At 32.7% G+C, this 20530-nt stretch overlaps 1 protein-coding gene across 5 annotated transcripts in view; it reads left to right on the top strand.

The window, feature by feature from the left end:
• The window catches only part of LCORL (ligand dependent nuclear receptor corepressor like), a 161592-nt gene that overhangs the window by 126724 nt on the left and 14338 nt on the right, over nucleotides 1-20530 (top strand). For 4 of the 5 annotated variants that reach the window (XM_069494350.1, XM_069494349.1, XM_069494352.1 and 1 more), the window contains one exon: nucleotides 669-4822. In XM_069494350.1, the coding sequence (XP_069350451.1) occupies nucleotides 669-1701 (1033 nt within the window). In that variant the 3' untranslated portion in view covers nucleotides 1702-4822. Of the gene's footprint in view, nucleotides 1-668; nucleotides 4823-7294; nucleotides 12100-20530 lie in introns of those variants that run through there. The other variant, XM_069494347.1, reaches the window with a different exon arrangement.

Consider the following 20530-nt stretch of genomic DNA (forward strand, 5'->3'; position numbering starts at 1 on the left):
CTATCGTAGTTTTGAGTCATAAGGTATAGTAAGCTTTCTGTTGAGAAACTTTGAAAATTACAATGATACATTTGAAATAGAAATAACATTTATAATATCTCCAAATAAATTATTTTATCCAAATATAACTTATCTACTTGTTTCAGATTTTAAGTTTTTGTCTAGAGAAAAATTAGTCTTGTAAAAATATGGGATATTTGTGTTTGGAAATATTCTTGCTGCTACAAATTTCCTTTAAAGGGGTTGACTCTTTTATTACTTGTTTAGCGGTAACGTCACGTTTCTACTAACAAAAACTCCTTTAGGATTTGGGTATTTTTTATAATGGAACTCTAATTGTACAAATAAAAATTATAAGTGTTGCTCTGCAAGCATCTGTCAGAGGAATAGCAACATCATGAGAATATTTTTATAAATACTGAGTTAGGATTTTATGTTCTTGGAAGGTCTGCCTGTTGAGGCCACCGTATCATTGACACATTGTCCTACCAGGACTGTAGCGTTTGCTTTGATAAGGAGTAACTACCACATCTCACAGACTTAAAAGTGTCATAAGCAGTGATGTTACCTAAGCAAGGAGTATAATAAAGGAGTGGACCCTTCCCTTCCATAGCTGTGTGAGAGTCTCTCATGCATCAGTTTACCATCGTTTCATTCCATCCATCCAGGAGACTACACAGAAACAGAGAGGACTATGTGGAAAGAAGTGCTGAGTTTGCAGATGGTTTGCTCTCAAAAGCTTTGAAAGACATTCAGTCTGGAGCACTGGACATAAATAAAGCAGGCATACTTTATGGCATACCTCAAAAAACTTTACTTCTCCACTTAGAAGCCTTACCAGCAGGGAAGCCTGCATCTTTTAAAAACAAAACTCGAGATTTCAATGATAGTTACTCATATAAAGACAGTAAAGAAACGTGTGCAGTGCTGCAAAAAGTAGCCTTGTGGGCAAGAGCTCAAGCAGAGCGCACAGAAAAAAGTAAACTAAATCTACTTGAAACCTCAGAATTAAAATTCCCAACAGCTTCCACTTACCTCCATCAGTTAACTCTACAGAAAATGGTTACTCAATTTAAAGAGAAAAATGAAAGCCTACAATATGAAACTTCAAATCCTACTGTACAGTTAAAAATTCCTCAGCTACGAGTAAGTTCTGTTTCAAAATCACAACCTGATGGTTCTGGTCTGCTGGATGTTATGTATCAAGTTTCCAAAACCTCTACAGTCCTAGAAGGATCAGCTCTCCAAAAACTGAAAAATATACTCCCTAAACAGAACAAAATAGAATGTTCTGGGCCTGTAACTCACTCAAGTGTTGACTCTTATTTTCTACATGGGGACCTCTCTCCTTTGTGTCTTAATTCTAAAAATGGAACAGTTGATGGAACCTCTGAAAATACTGAAGATGGATTGGATCGAAAAGATAATAAGCAGCCCAGGAAAAAACGTGGCCGCTATCGGCAATATGATCATGAAATAATGGAAGAGGCTATTGCAATGGTAATGAGTGGAAAAATGAGTGTTTCCAAAGCACAAGGAATTTATGGGGTACCTCACAGCACTTTAGAATACAAGGTAAAAGAAAGATCTGGAACACTGAAGACTCCTCCGAAGAAGAAACTACGATTACCAGACACTGGGTTATATAATATGACAGATTCAGGGACTGGCAGCTGCAAAAACAGCAGCAAGCCTGTGTAGATTACTTGTTAGGAAAATGTTTGTGTGTATGTGTGTGTGTTTGCGTGTGTGTGCGTATGTGCACAGGTGTGTATTTGTGTGTCTATATACACACATGTGGGAATTACAAATGCTCACTCTGACAGGAGACATGAAATTTTACAGTTCAAAAACCACTTACATGCCTTTTGAAAAAAAGTTTTATTCAGGGTTTTCACTGTGGACAGAATTATATAGTTGCTTACTTAATTCTGATAGTTTGTATTTAATCCTTGTATAAATAGGTGAAAAAGATTCAGGTTTTCTTTAGTAGTCAATAGCATAAAGCGTTGTGGGAAAACAAGTAATTGTCAAGTGAAACATTTTTATTGGTGAAAGACCATTCCAGCCATTCAGTTGAACCATCTTATAATAGAAATATGATATTAATAGTTTGCAGACATTTTATATAACATACTTACAGTTATTGTAAGTATGTCAAACAACCAATCAAAGTTAAATAGACAGTTATCTCCATACTAAGAAAAATTAATATATACAGTATTATTACACTACAGTGCATTCTATGAAATACAAAATGCACTCAAGTGCATCCACCAGGAAGAGAAGAGAAAACCTTAAAGGATATGTATAATGAAATTTAATATTTATCATTTAATAGTTGATTTAGCAGGAAGTTGGGGTTTATAAGGTATATACTTTTAAAAAAAACTGACACATAGTTAACCCCAGCAGCTATAGAATCCTTTAATATAAGATGGAATACTAAGAACAAAAAATAATTTAAATTTAATTATTAAAATAATTTAATTTTGTTTTTCATTTGAAAAATAAGCTAATGTGTAAGGTTAGAAAAGAAAGTTGGAATGCAACTTAGAGCATGTTTATGATGTGCACAGAAAAAGCTTGAGAATGATCATTTTGGTTTAAATGTGCTGGTTAGTTGATGTTATGACTACTTTAAATTTTAAGGATTGTGATACACTCCTACTATTGAAAAACCTCAGTGTAACTTTAATATATTTGCTGCTGTGACATTTCAAAACATTTTCAGTTTATCAAAATGAATTACAGATTTCATTTTGGTGGGCGATACATTATCATTTTGCTAATAACCAAATTTGCAGTTTGTTCAGGGTCTTGAATATATTTACAGATGTTTAACACTGAAGCTGTTTTGAACTTTCAGTAATGTAAACTCTACTAATTGGGTAGTTAGAAGCTGGGCAGTGCATTTTAACTTTTACTATACTCATAAGAGAGACCAGTAATTTTTATATAGCAGTTTTAAAATATGGGTCAAAGTATCCATGTTGGATTTATGGAGTATGCAGTTTTAGTGGTAAAATATTATAAAGCATGTGCCTCCATTTAAATAGTGGGGATTTGCTTTATATATTCAGAATTCTCCGAGCACCCCTTTTCTGTTAAAATTCAGGTTCTGGTCATTTTTCTAAGCCAGTTTTCCTAAGTCCAAAAGGAATAATTATAGCTGAATTTTAAAAATAAGTGCACCTTGTCAAATACTTGTGTTTTTACACTTGTGTTTGTGTGTATTTAATAATCACATATATATGTAATACTAAAGAGATTTTCGGCCATTACATTTAAAAACTGCTTACATATGTTTAAAGAAACTGAAGAGAAGTTACACAGCCAAGCAGTTATTTGGTCTCTGAGATCTATACTGAACCCTCTTCAGCTATTAATGTTACCTGCATACTAGGGTATGAATCCTCTTGCTCTTTTTTTGCCCCCCAAGAAAATATACATAATAGATTACAGAACAGCAGATGTCAGGGTCATCTTCCTTTTTAAAGAGTTAAGCCATATTTTGTGAGGGTCAGAACTTGGATTATTTAATATATTTACCCCTTCCCCCATTGAAAAACAAAGTTAAAGGTAAAGTAAATGTTTCAAAACAATTTTATTGACCTCTTTATACAGAATTTTACTTGCAAAACTTTGGGGGTTTGAATGCATTGCATAATATTTATATTGTATTGAGCTTTTTTATTCCTCACACTATATTTACATTAATAAATTGATTGAGAAGTTTATAGTAAAGGGAAACTTACAGAACACTTTTGTATCATTTAAAAGATGACCTGACCAAAAACTTTACAGGATTCATAAATCAGGGATCATTTTGCTATTGACTTCACAGTGATCAGTAGTTTTATAGGTAATATTATAGTTAATTTGCAGCATTTTAGTACTTGTATTATTTATTTTTGGTCAGAAATAGTAAAATAAAATATTTTTTCATAGTTTATAGGTAATGTTCAACCCATAACTTTTAAAAGAAACAAAATGTTTCTATTATTGAGTTAACTTTTTGATTATACAAACTAGGAAAAGCAGGGAAATTTATGGGTTCCCCTTCTCCCCAGTGATTCTATTAAGTTGTTCTTTATGTTAAACTTTCAAAGTACTTTATAAATTTAGTTACCAGTTACTATTTATTAATTGACAATTTTCTGAAAAATCCAGTTTCAGCAGACTTTTAATGAAGGTGAAAGCAACCCTTATGTGCTTTCTACTTATTTGAATGTTCCTCAAGTATTTTATATTTTAAAAAAAAAAGAAGGAAAAAAAACAGTGCCTCTGTTTTTAGAAAACTACTGCTCAGTAAAGTTGTTTAAACCATTTCTGGTAGCTAATGACAATTTTATATTAAATTGTATACTAACTTTAGTGAGACTGATTTTTTAGTTGTTTACAGTACAAATACTTGTATTTGTTTTTTAATTGCAGTATTTCCATTGTCGCAGTAATTTGGTAAAACTCTGTGGCTGCCTTGATTTTGACAGATTTTGTTAATATAAACTGATTGTTAGGCAATTAGTTATTTATGCATAAATCAATTGCACTATAATTCATGAATTATTTATTACAATATTTTCTAATGAATTCATGTATCTGTCTTGTGTTGTAAATGTACTGTAATTCTGTTCCTACTTTGTGTTGTTATATATCTAAATCTGATTGTATGAATTTTAATTGTTCAGTTAACGTGTTTCTAGGTTGTAATTTGTAGTAAAGCACTTCAATGCTTTTGCACTTAAATTTACAACACTGTTGGTGTGTGATTGATTTACTCATTCAGTAAAAGAAAAAAAAGAAAAGCAAAGAAAAAAACCTGACTACACTGACTTCTTTGATTCATTCTAGGCAGTTTTATTAAAAGTAGTATTAGAAATTGGCTTTTTCTGAAGAGCTATTTCAAGAAGCTTCTAATGGGCAAAATGGATAGTAACACTGAAAAACAAGGATGTTTTGGTTTATGAATCAAACAGGAAAAGGTTAGAAAAAAATTGAAATAAAAATCTGCAAGGGATCTATGAAATATATAATTTTAGAACCTTTATATAATCATTTCAGAATAAATTCTAGATTGGAGACTTACATGTGTATTCAACTATTTTTTATTCATATATTAGACTTTTCTTTGAGACTCTAACATGCAAGAAATACAGAAAAGAAACAATTAGAAGCCAAATAAGCATATCATGGAGTTCTATAATTTGAGAACTTAGTTATCTAATAACTGATATATAAGATATAATCTAATATCTGAATATCTAATTGGTACCTTTATGAAGCTGTTCTTCATACAGCATTAGATGGGAATTACTGGCTGCCATGGTATTTTTGAAATTCCATTATTAAAAGTAATAAACTCAAGAAGAAAACTTTTAAAGTATAAACTTACTTATAATGTCAAAAAAGGGATATAAAAATCATAATGTTCATAATTTTGTGAATTTAATCAAATTGAAATTATATTCAGAATACTTAACACTAGTCATTAGTTTTCATTATTTCTACTTCATATCTTACTTTATTAACAGAATAAAAGCCTTTGAGCATTTTAGAAACAGTTATAAAAATATTAATCTTTAAAAATACAGTACAACATTTTTCTGAGAATCATGTAAATTCTCTTTAATTATTAGTTAGATATGTTTAATAGGCCATAATATCACTTTAGAAACTGTTGAAGTGCGTCTGTCACAACATTTTGGGATTTCTTTTGCTTATATGAAAATTATCCCTTTCAATTTGCTGGAAAAGAATATAGTTATAGCTTAATATTTGATAGTAATTTGCTCTTGCCTTTGCTGTCTATATATATATGTATTTTTTGAAGTATCTAATTGAATCCCAGGAGTCAGTTCTATCATTTTATACTCCTAAACATGACAAAATTTACAAAAACTTATTTTCAGAAAGGAAGGGATTACTGGGGTCATGTCCTATCTTCATCTGTCTAGAGGCAGCAGTGGACTTAAAAAATTTTAATTTCACATCTCTTCTCACTTTGTTTGATAGCTTCTTTATTTCAAATCTCATGCTAGTTTTAGTGAAACATTGGTTGAATCTAGTAAAGTTAAGTACTTTGCAGAAGTTTTGATCAAATTTTGTTTTAAATTTGCTCCCATAGTTTTGCTATTCAAATAGCTAATTTTTATGTAAATGAAATATTGCATACTTATCTGTGAAACAGGTTATGTCAGTTTTAAGCAACAAAATAAAAATATTCCACCTTTTGTTTTAAAAGAAAAATCCTTTCATTTTTAATGTGCATGAACACAATAATCCCTTATTTAAACAAAATATATTCTTCAGTAGCAATTCATAATTAGCATGTCCCAATTCCAATCCTAAATAAAATTTCTGTAAACCAGGAACTATTAACAACACAAACAAATGTAACGAATCACAAATGAAAGGCTATTTTTCATGTACAGAGTTTGGTGATATGTTTAATTAAAATAGATACTTTTCTGAAACAGAATTCTTTAAATATATTTTTTGCTTCTTGGTACTGGTATTGGATTAAAAATTTTTTTGTAGACTTTTATATTGGTTGATAAGCAATCCTGAGTCTTAGTTAAAGTTAGATTTATATTAGTTTCTGCAGGGGGACATTTTCCAGCATTTGAAATTTAATAATTAGGTAAGTAATGCCTTTAGTTTTCATGTAATTACTTCAGTATTTAAAATCAATTAAAAATACACTTCATTCTTAAATAGCTAATGCCTACCGCTTAATCTTAGAAAAGACATTCTGTTATTTATATGAAACATAAATCCCTTCATTTTCCTTGTGACTATGCAAAGCTCTCTTTTAATAATTTCATTTTCACTGCCTTGAGAAAATATCTATTTTAAATAAAGATAAGATTTTACTCCTACATCTTATTTTCCTTATTTGCACTAATATGGACTGATAATTATCAAAATAACTTATAAAATGTCTACTTTACAAAAATTTTAACTCCTGAAGCACTTCCCATAAAATATTAGTATCTTCAAAGCACTAAACATTATCAGTATTTAAATGTAATCATATATAATCATCAGCTTTTATATTGCAAAAATAGGGCTTTGCTTTGACTCTTATACTTTGTCATAGGAAATTAATTATCATCAGTGCTTCATTATATTTTTGCTAAACAATAATCGAGAGGTCATTATTGCAGATCCCCAGAGGAGTCAGGAATCCAGCAATACCACAATATCTTTTGTTCAAACTCTGTTAAAATTATAACTCCATATAATGGTATTTTTGCTGTAATTCATTTTTTTGTTTGATTTTTATTTTTAGTTCAACTGTTGATGCAAAATCAGAGGAAGCTACTAAAATGGAAAAAGGAAAATCAGCATTATGCAAAGTTTTGGAATCTTTGTGCATACATCACCAGCAACAAGTTTTGGCTATGTTGAAATTTCTAGTCCAAGAGCAGAATGCTGCTTCTCTTTGCTGTTGTAATACATCATGTGTTGTGGCTTCAGAATCTCAAAAGCCTTTAATTGAAGATGATTTACATGGTCTGTTCTGTAGTTGTGAATATAGGCTGGCAGAAAGAGGGTGTTTACAAAATGAAAGACAAAGCCCTGGTTTAGAGCCTCTGTCAGTCTGTATTAAAGATTTGCATTGTTTATCTTGCCAAACTGTAACTATTGAATACTTTAAGACAGTAGCGAATAGAGGAATTGCAAACAGTTGTAATTCTCACAGGTGCTGTTCTACACTGTTACCAGACATTCACTCTACATCATCAGCCTTTCATAGTCCTCTTTTGTCAAGGGAAGTATGTGACCTTTCAGTCAGTCTTAAGGATGTTTGTAGATCTCGAAGTCCCTCACCCCCACCATTATCACCTGTAGAGACTGAAGGATTTGAAAGATTGAAAGATGTCATCTCAGAGATTTCATCCTTAGAAAATAAACTTGAAACAAACATTAACCAGCCTCCATCTCTCACACCAGCAGAAATAAGCAGCAACAAGGGTGATGATGAAGGTGAAATACATAAAAGTAAAAAATCCAGTAACTCTGATTCTTTGCTCTCAGATGACAGCAATAATTATGCTACAATTCATGAAAAAGGTGAAACTGCTGTAATTTTTCAAGATTTAATGGATCGCATTAATGAAAAATTAAAATCAATAGAAACCACAGAAATGACAAACCTTGTAAAATTAACTAGCAGTGATTGTAATACAGATAATGACCTAAAATTGGGAGATTTAATAACCTCTCTCTTGCATAATGCAAAGGCCAGTGATTACAGTTTTATGGAATTACTGAGTCAACATGATAAAAAGGTAGAAAATAAAATTATTCAGACAAGATTTCGGAAGCGTCAGGAAACCCTATTCGCAATGCACAACTCCTCTGATTCACCCATGTGTAGAAGGCAGTCTTTACAGAGAAAAAGAGAACTTGCTAATCTTGGTGAAAATTTTATAAGAAAAAAATACACTGAAAAAAATTTAAGGAAATCGATTCACAATGATGAGATGCTTTTATCAGACAAAGAAGAATTCTATGATTGCCAAGGGCCTTCTTTACAAAATTTTAAAAGCCTTCAAGATAAAAATCATGCAGAAACATCATTTTCACCAAATTATGCATTACAGTCATCGCAACTACCTCTTCCTAATTTAGAAACTAACCTGGCTTTTGATACATTTTCTGAAAGCTTAAAAACAACTTTGCCTGAGAAAATAAGCATAAGAAAGTCACAAGAGAAATCTGCAACTGGAAAAAAAAATTTGCAAAATCATAGGGGGAATCCAAAATTAGAGAATACTCAAATTCCTTTGAGAAGTGATGTGTCCGGACTTTTGAACAGAACTAAACGAAATATTGTGCCTCCAGGATGGTATTCTATATATGTAACAAATAATTACATTTTTAAAAAATCCCCTAAGGCCAAAAAAGTATCTGAGTCCACAAAAGAAAAAGATTCAATGAAAAACATTCCAATTGAAAGCTCACCCAATATAGATCTAAACAAAATTGCAATGAATTCTAATTTACAAGTTGTTGTAGAGCGTTTGGAAGATACAATAAATATGGCCAAAAAATCTTGGAATAATCAGCCATTATCAGAAGGATGTAAAACATCCAAGAGAATGATAGAAATTGATGGAAAAGACCAAAATGCTGGGAGAAATATGACTCTTACTCTGAATAGAATGGCATGCAAAGAGCAGAGTTTATCAAAATCTATGGTAGTGTCCAGCAATATCAAAAGTCAGCATATGCCTCCAGTGGATTTGAATAATAAAAGACTTGACAATCTGAAAAAGTCATCTATTTTAGATATGGGTAGCTTGATTTCCAGTGTTGAAAATGTGCCAACAAAATATGAAGGTATCAAAAGCTCTTTTTCCAACTATTCCAGCCCTATCAAACTCATGTTTTTATCTGAGGTTAAAAGTAGTGAAGGAGTCAAATATACTTTAACTTCAGTTGGTACTTCCCAATCATATGTTGATCTTCCTTCTGAAAAATGTACAAACCACCATGTAATTGAAAAAAAGCCAGAAACAAATGAGGATATCCCAAATGCTAACTTTGAAAATTATAGTTCTAATCATTATACTGACACCCTTCAAATGGAACTAAACAAATTTAATTGTGCAAAAGAAAATACAGAATCTTCTGCAATGTTTATAGATAATATAAATAATGATAAGCCACAAGAAGAACCTAAGGACAGTTCAAGCAGTGCTATTGATTCATCTTTTAAAAGAAAACCAGGTAGACCAAAAAAAATAGGTCCCCAAGTTGTGAAACAGATCAAGCGACCAATTGGGAGACCCCCAAAGCCTAAAATAGATCAAACAGACATCACCATTTGCCAACGTGACTCCTTTAGTGCTGGAAGGAAAAGCCCACAATCTGTCTTATCAGAAGTAAAAGAAGGTATTTATAGAAAAAGTATTACAGTGACTGTTATTTATGGACGGTCAAGAAGAACTAAAAGGCATGTCTCTGAAGGAAGTGTAAACATAAGCAATATTATGTCTATAAGCAATAATGTTGCCGATTTTCCAACTGAATATAATAGTCTCAGAAATATTAGAGAACACAAAATTGACTTGGGTGAAAGAATAAGTGCTGTATCAAGCTTGACTACTGAAAGTGAGGTCTTGGGATCTGGCTTTGACTATGTTAGACCCATCAAGAACAAGTCTGTGATACCTCAGCCTTCCAAGAACATTATTCGACCAAATCATAAGCCTTTGGCAATAAGTAGGAAGCCTGGTAGACCTGCAAAAGTGAAAATTTCTGGCATATCTGTGACTATTAACAGAATTTCACCTCAGGAAAGAGAAGTAAGTATTAGCAGCTGCTTACCTCCTTTAGAAAATAATATGTTTGAAAAAAATCTGCCTGAAGAAAAGCATGACCAACAATGCAATAAGATGGATAAAACAAGGCACGCTAAAGCTGACATATTTAAGAATGGATCAAAAAGTATGGTTGCTCCTATACCTTTGAGACATTCTGTTAGGGATAGAAAGCCATCTCTGCATTTCTTACATTCATTAGCATCTTCTAGCTCATTTATTTATAGAAATGCTGTGCTCCATAAGTCATATAAACTCCATTTGCAAAAAGGTAAAAGTCAGAAGGGAAAACATAGGCAGTCAAGGACAAAAATAGCTTCCAAAGATACCCCAAGAACTAGATATTCAAGGAATGCAAAAAAGTGTTTGGAAGATAAATTAGTACCCATTTCTGAAGTATCCTTGGACCCTATAATTTCCTCAAACCCTCTGCTCAGGTGGTGGGCTACTTCTACTTCAAATGATTCCTTGCTAGAGGAATTAAACAATAGATTTGAGCAAATAACAAACGCTTGGGTGAAAGTGAGTGGAGATGAAGTTGAAAATTGTGTTCATAAAAAAAGAGAATACATTGGAAATGATCATTTCAAAATAGGAAGCCCTTTGGAAACTTGTCTTTTAGAACTTGAAGTTTCACCAGTAAAAATGCTTTTTCAGAAAAAATATGATTTGAATGAACTCTGTACCTGGTTTATGCAAACAACAGAAACACAGTCTCTTTCACTAGTTAGAAAAGCAAATGCTCGAAATCCTTTGGAAGTGATAAATACTAAGGGAATCAAATTAGGGATGAAATATTCTGATTTTAATACCAGCCCCTTCAGAAAGCACTTTAAAAAATTTGCACTCTCTTCTCCTTCAAAATCAGCAGAGAAGTTGCATATACTACATAAAGTGGTTAGCTCTCCACTCTTAAATGTGAAAAGTAATTTAGCAATAGCTAGGTTAAAAAGGACTGAGTTTAAGAGGTTGCATCATGAAAGATGGAGAAGAGAGGGAAAGCTGCACAACCATGGTACAGTTGGTTGGAACTCTAAAAGGAGGAACTTAAGATTTTTCTGCCAGAACCAATTTTTAAATAAGACTGAGGGGGCAACAGATGCTGACATCCCACTCCAAGGAAAAAGCACAGTAGATAATCAGTGTGTTTTGCCACCTGAGATCAAGGAGGACTTTTTGCAACAAAGAGTGGCAATGCCTGACTTCAAAATAGATGCTAGTTTAGAGAATAAATTTAAGTCAGAAGCAAAAGAGAATGGAATAAATTGCAGCCAAAAAGATTTTGAAAAAGGACTAGGAAATGTATGTCCAGATAATTGGAGGTCAAAAACCTTAAAAGATTGTAGAATATTTTTGAGGAAGCTCAACTACCTTGAACACAGAAATACTTTTAAGCTAAATACAATCATTTACTCTCCTGAATCTATTGACAATGGAAGTAATCACCAGACTCAGATAGAGGAATCAAAGCGATTTACTTTAAGATCTCATTCTGCTAGGCAAAATTCTTTTAAAAAGCAATCTAAAGAAATAGAAAATGCTAAAGCAAATAGTTCAACTGATAAATTTGCTGGCCAACTTGACAATAGTAAATTAAGTAAATGTGTTAACTTTGACAAGAATCCTTCTGATAGTTTTGAAGTTCTTAGCAATTTGAACAAAAGAAAAAGACCACCATGGAAGACCACAGAAATGTCAACAAAAAGACATAAACGACAGTCTTGCAACAGTGGACAAATGGCAAACTATTTTTCAAAATCCCTAGGTAAGTTCTTCTCTAATTAATTTTAAAGTTTCATTGTAGGTGCCTTGAGTCAAGTATACAATAACAGGTAGAAAAAGAAAAGCTGATTCAGTTTTAATTTGTTTCCAAAATATTTGGATAACCTAATTTCTTGGCACCTAGTATGAAACTCATGAAATTAGGTGCTGCCAAATGTACCAGTATGTTTCCCCACCTCTTAATTTATCCAGGATTTCAAACAAATAAAAATATGTTTAGTAGAGACCTAGAAAACGTCTTTAAAATATATCATTAATGTAAAAGTTATTAATATAAAAGTTATAACATCTGCTTTTTCATTTGATAGATCTGTATAAAATCAGAAAACAGTTTGACAGATAAATATGACTAAGTCACTACAAATTAACTACTGTACTACAGGCTAATACATATTTATCTCTTGATAAATTAATAACTATGAGACCATGTAGAAGAAATAAAGACTACCTCATTGCTGAATTGATAAAGGCTATCACATATTATAATCCTAGAATATCAAGCTCATATCCACTGTCAAGCTGTTGCCATTTGGAACCCACTTTAAGACTCTGATTATTTGAAGAGTGGTATAGTAATTTTTTTCAATAAATCAGAAAACTTGAGTATTTTTTTTTTTTTGAGACAGAGTCTCACTCTGTTGTATGGGCCAGAGTGCCGTGGTGTCAGCCTAGCTCACGGCAACCTCAAACTCTTGGGCTCAAGTGATCCTCCTGCCTCAGCCTTCTGAGTAGCTGGGACTACAGGCACATGCCACCATGCCTGACTAATTTTTCTGTTTCTAGTAGAGATGGGATCTCACTCTTGCTCAGGCTGGTCTCAAACTTCTGAGCTCAAGCGATCCCCCTGCCCTGGCCTCCCAGAGTGCTAGGATTACAGGTGTGAGCCACCGCACCTGGCCAAGTAGGTTTTTTTCATATCAGACATTGAGCTCATTTCTGCAGATATTATAAAGATGAGGATTCCTTTCCACAGATAATCCATAGCTTAGTAAGAAAGAGTAATATACAATTCATTGTTAAGGTAATGCTGAAGTCAGAATGTACACCACAATTACTTTGGCAAGTAATTATGTGCTTTACTAAGTTATGCTGACCTGACCTTGGTACTTTAGGGAAAGACTGTTAACCTTTAGAACCTAGCAAAAATACCGTAGGAACAGTGTAGTTGCCGGCATGTACAACTCTGCTTATTGATAGGTGCTGGACAATGCAGGATATTTAGGAGTGTAGGAGTGCTTATTAAATTTCTTCCTTAACATGAAAGAGTGCCAAGTTACATTTGGCAATTTAAGGATATTTTATCATATGGTTGCCTTGTTATATTATCTTTTTTAGGGGTATTTTTTGAAGGTTGGGAAAGTATTGGTGGCTTTATTTTTGTTACCTTTTATAAAACTAATTTAAAAGCTAAAATAAGTAATAGCAGGTCTTAAAATATTAAAAGCAGTAAATTCTAGACTTTTAATAGGTTAATAATTTTTGTGGCCTCAAAAACTCAATTATTTAACTGAATAACCTTAAAATGCTTATTTCAATAATATCTAGCATGTAGTGAGTAAAATTTCACAAATCTAACATGAAATGCGTAAAATTTTAAAGGTGGTCAAGTAGAATCTACATTATAAAAAATGAATCAAAACTAAAAAAAAAAAATGACCTTTCTTTCTTGCCCTCAGGGTAAATAAAAATAACATAAGAAATGACACGTCAGGAAAAAAAGGGAAAAAACCTGATAGTGATTTTTTTAAAAACTTCACCTAAAAATATGCACACATTTTGTAAAGACTGTCATGAATGGAAAATAAAATGTATAGTTTCATTTTTAATTCTTTAAGTCATCCTCATTTCATGCTGTTCCAGTTTAAGGTATTTTACATTAATTCACTTTACAACAGAACCGTATTTTGTCCTTTTAGTTTCTTAATCATTGTGTCTTCCTAAGAAATAATGCTAAAGTTTATTTTAACATGATTCTTTACCCCACTAAATAAATATGAAATCATTCTAGAAAAGTAAGATGGAAGATGCCTAATTACTACTTTTTCAAATTAATTCCAAAATCCTTTTATTTTTTTAGTATTATACAAAGAATTGTTTTTCATCTTTCTCATTTTTAAAATTACTAGTACTATTTCCTGTTCTGCTTAAAGTTTTATTTATCTTTTACTGATAACTTTCCTTCTTTATTTTTTTAACATTCTTTTTTTAATCACTCAAGGACATTATTCTTATAAAGTTATATTTATAGTAATATTTGTTATATTTACCTGATTTTTAAATGTTTTCTTAAAGTTTTTTTTTTTCTCATTATTCTTGGTATTTCATACTTCTTTTTGCCCTTTTAGAAATGATGCTAAAACTCATTATTTCATATGTGTTTTTTTTCGTCATATAATAATTAGTGACTGGTGACGTAAGAGACTTTTAACAACAGGACTTTTCTAGAAAAATTTTTAGGGCAATATATGTAATGAAATTTTGGAATATTTCTATTGATGAAAAGTTTTGCTTCTACCATGAATGTCTTGTTTTTTGTACATTTTAAGATTAACTGTCCAGACATAGTTTAATACATAGGAGTTTTTAAATTTGTACTTTACCATATTTCAACTGCTGTGTATGTCAAGCATAAACATGGAAAAGAGGAAGAGGAAATGCAATTCCATTCTATTCTTTAGTTCAAAAATATTTAATGAATGCCTACAGCTCTTAGTTCCCTTTCCATCTAAGTGAGAAAACAAGACCTACATCATTTATTTATTCCATAGAATATATTTTATGTTTTAACTGGGATTTTATGTTTTAAGGGGATAGAATGGTTAAAGCCATGATTTTTGCTCTTATGGAGCTCACCATCTATCTCATGGAGGATAGAAAAATGAATTAGCAATTTCAGTAGGATGAGTGCTATAATCAGAGAGAAAGATGGATTGTGGGAGTACATAGGAGGGAAATTGAACTCAACTTAGGGAATTAGGGAAGGATTCCTACATTGTCACATCTAAACTGAGGCTTGAAGGATGCCTAGATATTAGAAATCGACCAGCCTGAGCAAGAATGAGACCCCGTCTCAACTAAAAATAGAAAAAAAAATTAGCTGGGCAACCAAAAATAGAAAAAATTAGCCAGGTGTGGTGGCGCGTGTCTGTAGTCCCAGCTACTGGGGAGGCTGAGGCAGGAGGATCACTTGAGCCCAGGAGTTTGAGGTTGCTATGAGCTAGGCTGACACCATGGCACTCTAGCCTGGGCAACAGAGCAAGACTGTGTCTCAAAAAAGAAAAAAAAAAGAAGTTGTCAAAAGAGGAGTATTTCAGGCAGAGCAAATTACATGTGGAAAATTTGGGTAACAAAAGAAAGCAAACTTATTTGGAATATTGAATAATTTATTAGAACTGAGACATAAAATAGGAATCATGGGTTGGGGGGGAGTAGGAAAATGGTAGAAGATAAAGCTACTGAGGGAATCATAGCCCAAATTTTGAGGTCAATATCAGTTAACAAAATTAAAAATATTTTTTTTCATTTTTCATAGAACAATATCACCTTTATAAAAAATGTTTGAAGCCCTAATAGTATTATTAATGGAAAAGAATAGATTTGAGAGAAAGCTATGAAGTAAAATCATTGTCTTAGAGAGTAGAGGAATAAAGGGATAACATCCAGGTTTTTGCCTTGAACATCTCGGTAAATGATAGTAAGATTCACTGAGAGAGAATGCTCTTACGGGGTTCAGTTTTAGACGTAAGGGGTTTGAGGTATCTAGTGAGATATCCAAGAAAAGATATTTAGGAAGCAGTTAGGTAGTTTGGATCTGTTGCCCAGGAAAGAGGCCTGAGCTGAGATAAAGATTTGGAAGTCAGCAAATAATTGAAGCCAAGAAAGTGGAACAGACAGTGTAAGATTGAAAGAGCCTAGGATCTCAGAGCCCCAACGATATAGGGAAAAGGAGACTGATGGGAGTTGTCAAGAGGTAAGAGGAAAGCCTGAAGAGTGTGATGAATGGAAATGTGTTTTAAGAAGGGAGAAGACAGCAGTGTAAATTGTTGATAAGGAGTCAGTTAAGGTGAGCCCTGAAACTTCCATTGAATATAGCAGCAAGAGGTTACCTAGTGATTTGGGAGAGAGCAGCTTTGGTGAACTAATAATAGAGCCAGAAATCTTATTCGATGCTAGATGAGTAATTGTAGGAAGAAGAAATAAAAATTAGCACAGAAATGCTGTAAGTGGCTATAGATGGAGAGGAAATAGAGAGGTAGCTAGAGTAAGCTGGAGTTGAAGGCAGGTTTGAAAAAGAATATATTTACATTCCAGTGGGAAGAGGCCAGTCGAGAATAAAAGGTTGAAGATACAGAAATGAGATAGCAAGCAGTGGAAATGGAGTGAAGCCCCTACGTTGATTATTAGGTGTGGGATCTGGGGCATTGTTAGAGAGATTGGTCTTGACCAGAAGGGTCACTTTTCTCTTAAAACAAGAAGGTTGTGAGAACAATATGAACAATATTTAGGGATGCAAAGCAGTAATTTGTAGTCAGAATATTGAGATATTAGAGTCCATTTTCTATGAATCAAGAGATAATCTAAGAGTAGTATGGTGGGATTGGGTAATTGGGGAATGTGGATAGGTTTGAAATAGCTGTCTTGAGAAATACAGGATTCAATAGCTGTGTGGTTTTATCTCAGCTGCCAGGATGTAAGCTTGGAGAAAGGTGGGCCCTTAAATTTAATAGTAGTTGATTTCACCAAATGGGTATAATAGAAAGACAAAGAGATCAAGCTAAGAATGTATTCATTCTGTGACTAGTAAGAAGCTATATGATCAAAGTAGAGTTCAGAGAATCTTTCCTAATAGCAACATGCAATATAGATTTTGGGGGTGGAGGACAGGAAATGGGATATGTGAAGTGCCAGTTGCAGCAGATAATTTTTGAGGTAATAATGGCTAAAAATGGAATGTGACTACTGAAAATAACACTATAGACCTTTTTAATAGCAGTGTCTTTTGAGTTCTCAAAGCAAACATATGCCTTTTCCTAATTGATAAATATCTAGAGGTAAATAAGGGGACTTTAGACACCTCTGAAGAAAATTTTAAGACAAAAATAACTTAATGTGGACTTGAAGCTACTATACTAATAGTACTCATCCTAAAACATTAAATTTTCCCATAAAAATTCATAATTCACTTGATACTTTGAATTAGATTCTGACATGACTGAAAAAAAAATGTTCAGTTTGTCAACTTGTTTTGTCATCTGTCCTCAAAAATAACTGAATACACATTTTTTCCTATTCAGAATTCTGGTTTTCACATAGGATTATAACTGATGAAGTGATTTTAAAATAAGTAATATACTCCTTCAACTACCTGAAACCAAGACTGCGATCTTGCTTATGAATGTTTTACCATATATTTTGAACATTCAACACAATGTTTTTTTAAAAATTAGTATGGTTGACACCACCCATTGCACAGAATATCCTTAGACATTATCGTATCAAATTTAGAGTTTTTCATGTGCTGTTATTTAACATCATAATTATCATTTATTAGAAAAACTATGAAGCATAGAGTAGATGATTTTCTAAATTTGATTTTGATAGAAAAACATTTCCAGGTGATCCAGTGTCACCTTGTTCTAGTTTGCTACATGAGCATCCTGCAGATGGATTCCAGGGAACACCCCCCACCCCCACCCCCGCCCCGCAAGATGCTCTGTGTGCAAAGGGTTCTGTGGTCAGATAAGATTGGGAATGCCCCTTTCTCTTACCTGTTCTTACTGAGTCGCAGTGCCCCATTAGCATGTTAATTTTCATTCCCCAAACTCTGTATAAAATTACAAATGTTTATATCCTACAGAATACTATATGGGGAACATAATTAGATATAGTACTCTACATAGTTTCCTGCTAAAGAGTCTCTATATTTTTCTATGATATTCCCAGAATGTAACAACTGCAAAAGTATTAATTTATATATTAGATTTGTTCATGTTGTACATAAATTAAGTTAGGGTAATCGAAATTATATTGTAAGTACTTTATTAACATTCCCCATTAAAACAATGCTGTAGTAAATATCTTTAAGCCAAATATGTTCACGTTCTGATCAGTCTTTTGTATTTTTGTATGTTAGTTGTTTTTTTTTCATGTTGAGTAAAGAACAGAAAAGCTGTGGTAGCAGTCAATTCATGAGGCCTTACTATCTATATTATAAACTATGAAAAATCTCTTACTATGAACCTAAGAAAATATACAAGATCAGTGTTTCCTCAAGCATATATCTGTAGCATTAATTTCCTCAAAAACGGATGAAATGAAGATAGATTAATGTAAAAATTAATTCATGTGACATTCTTTTTCATATGGGTTTCATATTGCTGCTTTGCTAATTGCCAGTGCCATAAGTAAGTCTAGTAAAAGTTGATTCTGTTACTTAAGGTATTCTAATGAAATAAGAAATTTTTAAAATATCTATTCTGTTTACAATTGAGTTTTACCCTATAATTTTCCTCAAATTCCCCTAATTTTCTTAGAAATTGAGTAAAGTGAAGAGTTTTAGGTTAGCTTTTGCCATAATATATATAAAATATAAAATATATAACAACTACTTTGACAATCTTTGTCTTGGTAATTTTTCTTAGAGTTTTTCTTGAACGTTTTATATTCTGTTACTTTCTCAACCATTACTGAGTTTTCAGGATATTCTGTTTTATTAATTGCCCCATATCTTTCATAGAAAACCATTCAACTTATTCAGCAAACATTGGATACCTTTTCTTTTGATTTACCAAGCATTCTATTCAATATCAGAGTCACAAAGAAATTCAAGGAACTCACCTAAAAGATATTTCAGTTTGTTTTTACTTTGGCAACAGACTTAGTATAACTTGAAGAAAGATAATTTGGTTAATTCACCATACTAGTGGTTGTAGAATACAGAAGTATTTTTGAACATAGAATTCTCTAAATCAGGAAGTCTGTCCCATGGCCTGTTTTATAAATAAAGTTTTGTTGAACACTGCCGTGCTCTTAAACTTACATATTGTCTATTGCTGTTTTTGTGCTACTGAAGGTAAATTGAGTAGTTATAACAGAGACCATAAAGCCCACAAAGTCTGAAATATTTCCTACCTGGCCCTTTGGAGAAAAAGTTTACTGACCCCTGTTTATATCACTACAATTTTGATATGAGGTGGCTAGAAAAAAGTGAATAAAGTATAGGCTTTTTAAAGAATTTAATATAAAATCTATTTAACCTTAAATAGATTAAGATCATTCTGTCCTGTTCATCCCCAACACCCCATCCACTCCCTTCTCCAACATGATGCAGTGTATTCGATGTGTTAGTTCTTTTTGTTTTATCTCTATGGGACAGTATCTGTCTATCCAGCAGAGTGGTGCTGGGGAAGCCATGAGCTCCAGTTTTATTCTGTTTTGTAAATCTTTATTCTCTCCCTACAGCCTCCCGACCTGCTTTCTCTATCTGAGGTAAGTTCAAGGGTCACCCTTTTCTTCCTTAACCAGCTGCTACTATCTGTTAGGAAGAGATTAATTTTAATGCTTCATACCATGATAAATTCCTGCCTCAAGGTCCAGTTGTTCCCTTCTTTTTCTCCTCCTGTTTTCTTCCTTCTCTGTTTCTTCACTTAAGAATTCAAAATTCTTAGTTCAGCTCAGCTCTCCTGGCTACCATATTTTCCCCTCATTTTTCCTGGGCAGTAAATAGTTCTCTTTGTTGTGAAGCTGAATATTCTGTAATTATCATAATGTTAAGCCTAGTGACTTCACCTACAGTTTAATTACCAAACCAAAAAAAAAAAAAAGAAGAAGAAAGGAAAAAAGAAGGCAGGGTAGGTGTCTGAATGATTTCATCTTGCTGCTTTTTTTCTCTTGTTTGTATTTGTTGTATTTTAAACTGAACCTTGGCTTCTTTTTCGTAGTTCCAGGCAACTTGGAAAATACATTTGTTTACTACTTTATTTCTGTGTTATAGAAGCATAGAAGGCCATACTCTAAAGCCTATATCTGTATACTCAATTAAGTTATTCAAAAATGTTTATCTCCTATGTGTTAGGTAGTATGATAGACAATGGGAAATAATGAGAGACAAAACCAGATACAGTACCTGCCCTCATGGCTCAAGTTTTTTTGGAGAGACAGACATTGAGTAAATAATTACACAAATCTGGTAAGTTCTCAATTAGTATGTGGTGCTATCAGAATTTATTATAGGGACATTTTGTCAAGTGAGAGAAGACTTCCTTAAGAAAATGTCCTTTAAGCGGAGCTGTGATGGGTGAGTAGGAATTAACTAGGCCAAGTGGCAGAGAAGCAGTAGGATAGGAATGACTTGATAGGAAGAAGGAATTGCATGTGAGAAAATGCTGAAGTGTGAGATTCTTGGCAGGTTAGAG

This window comes from Eulemur rufifrons, chromosome 19, assembly GCF_041146395.1.
Source record: "Eulemur rufifrons isolate Redbay chromosome 19, OSU_ERuf_1, whole genome shotgun sequence".
Lineage (NCBI taxonomy): Eukaryota > Metazoa > Chordata > Mammalia > Primates > Lemuridae > Eulemur > Eulemur rufifrons.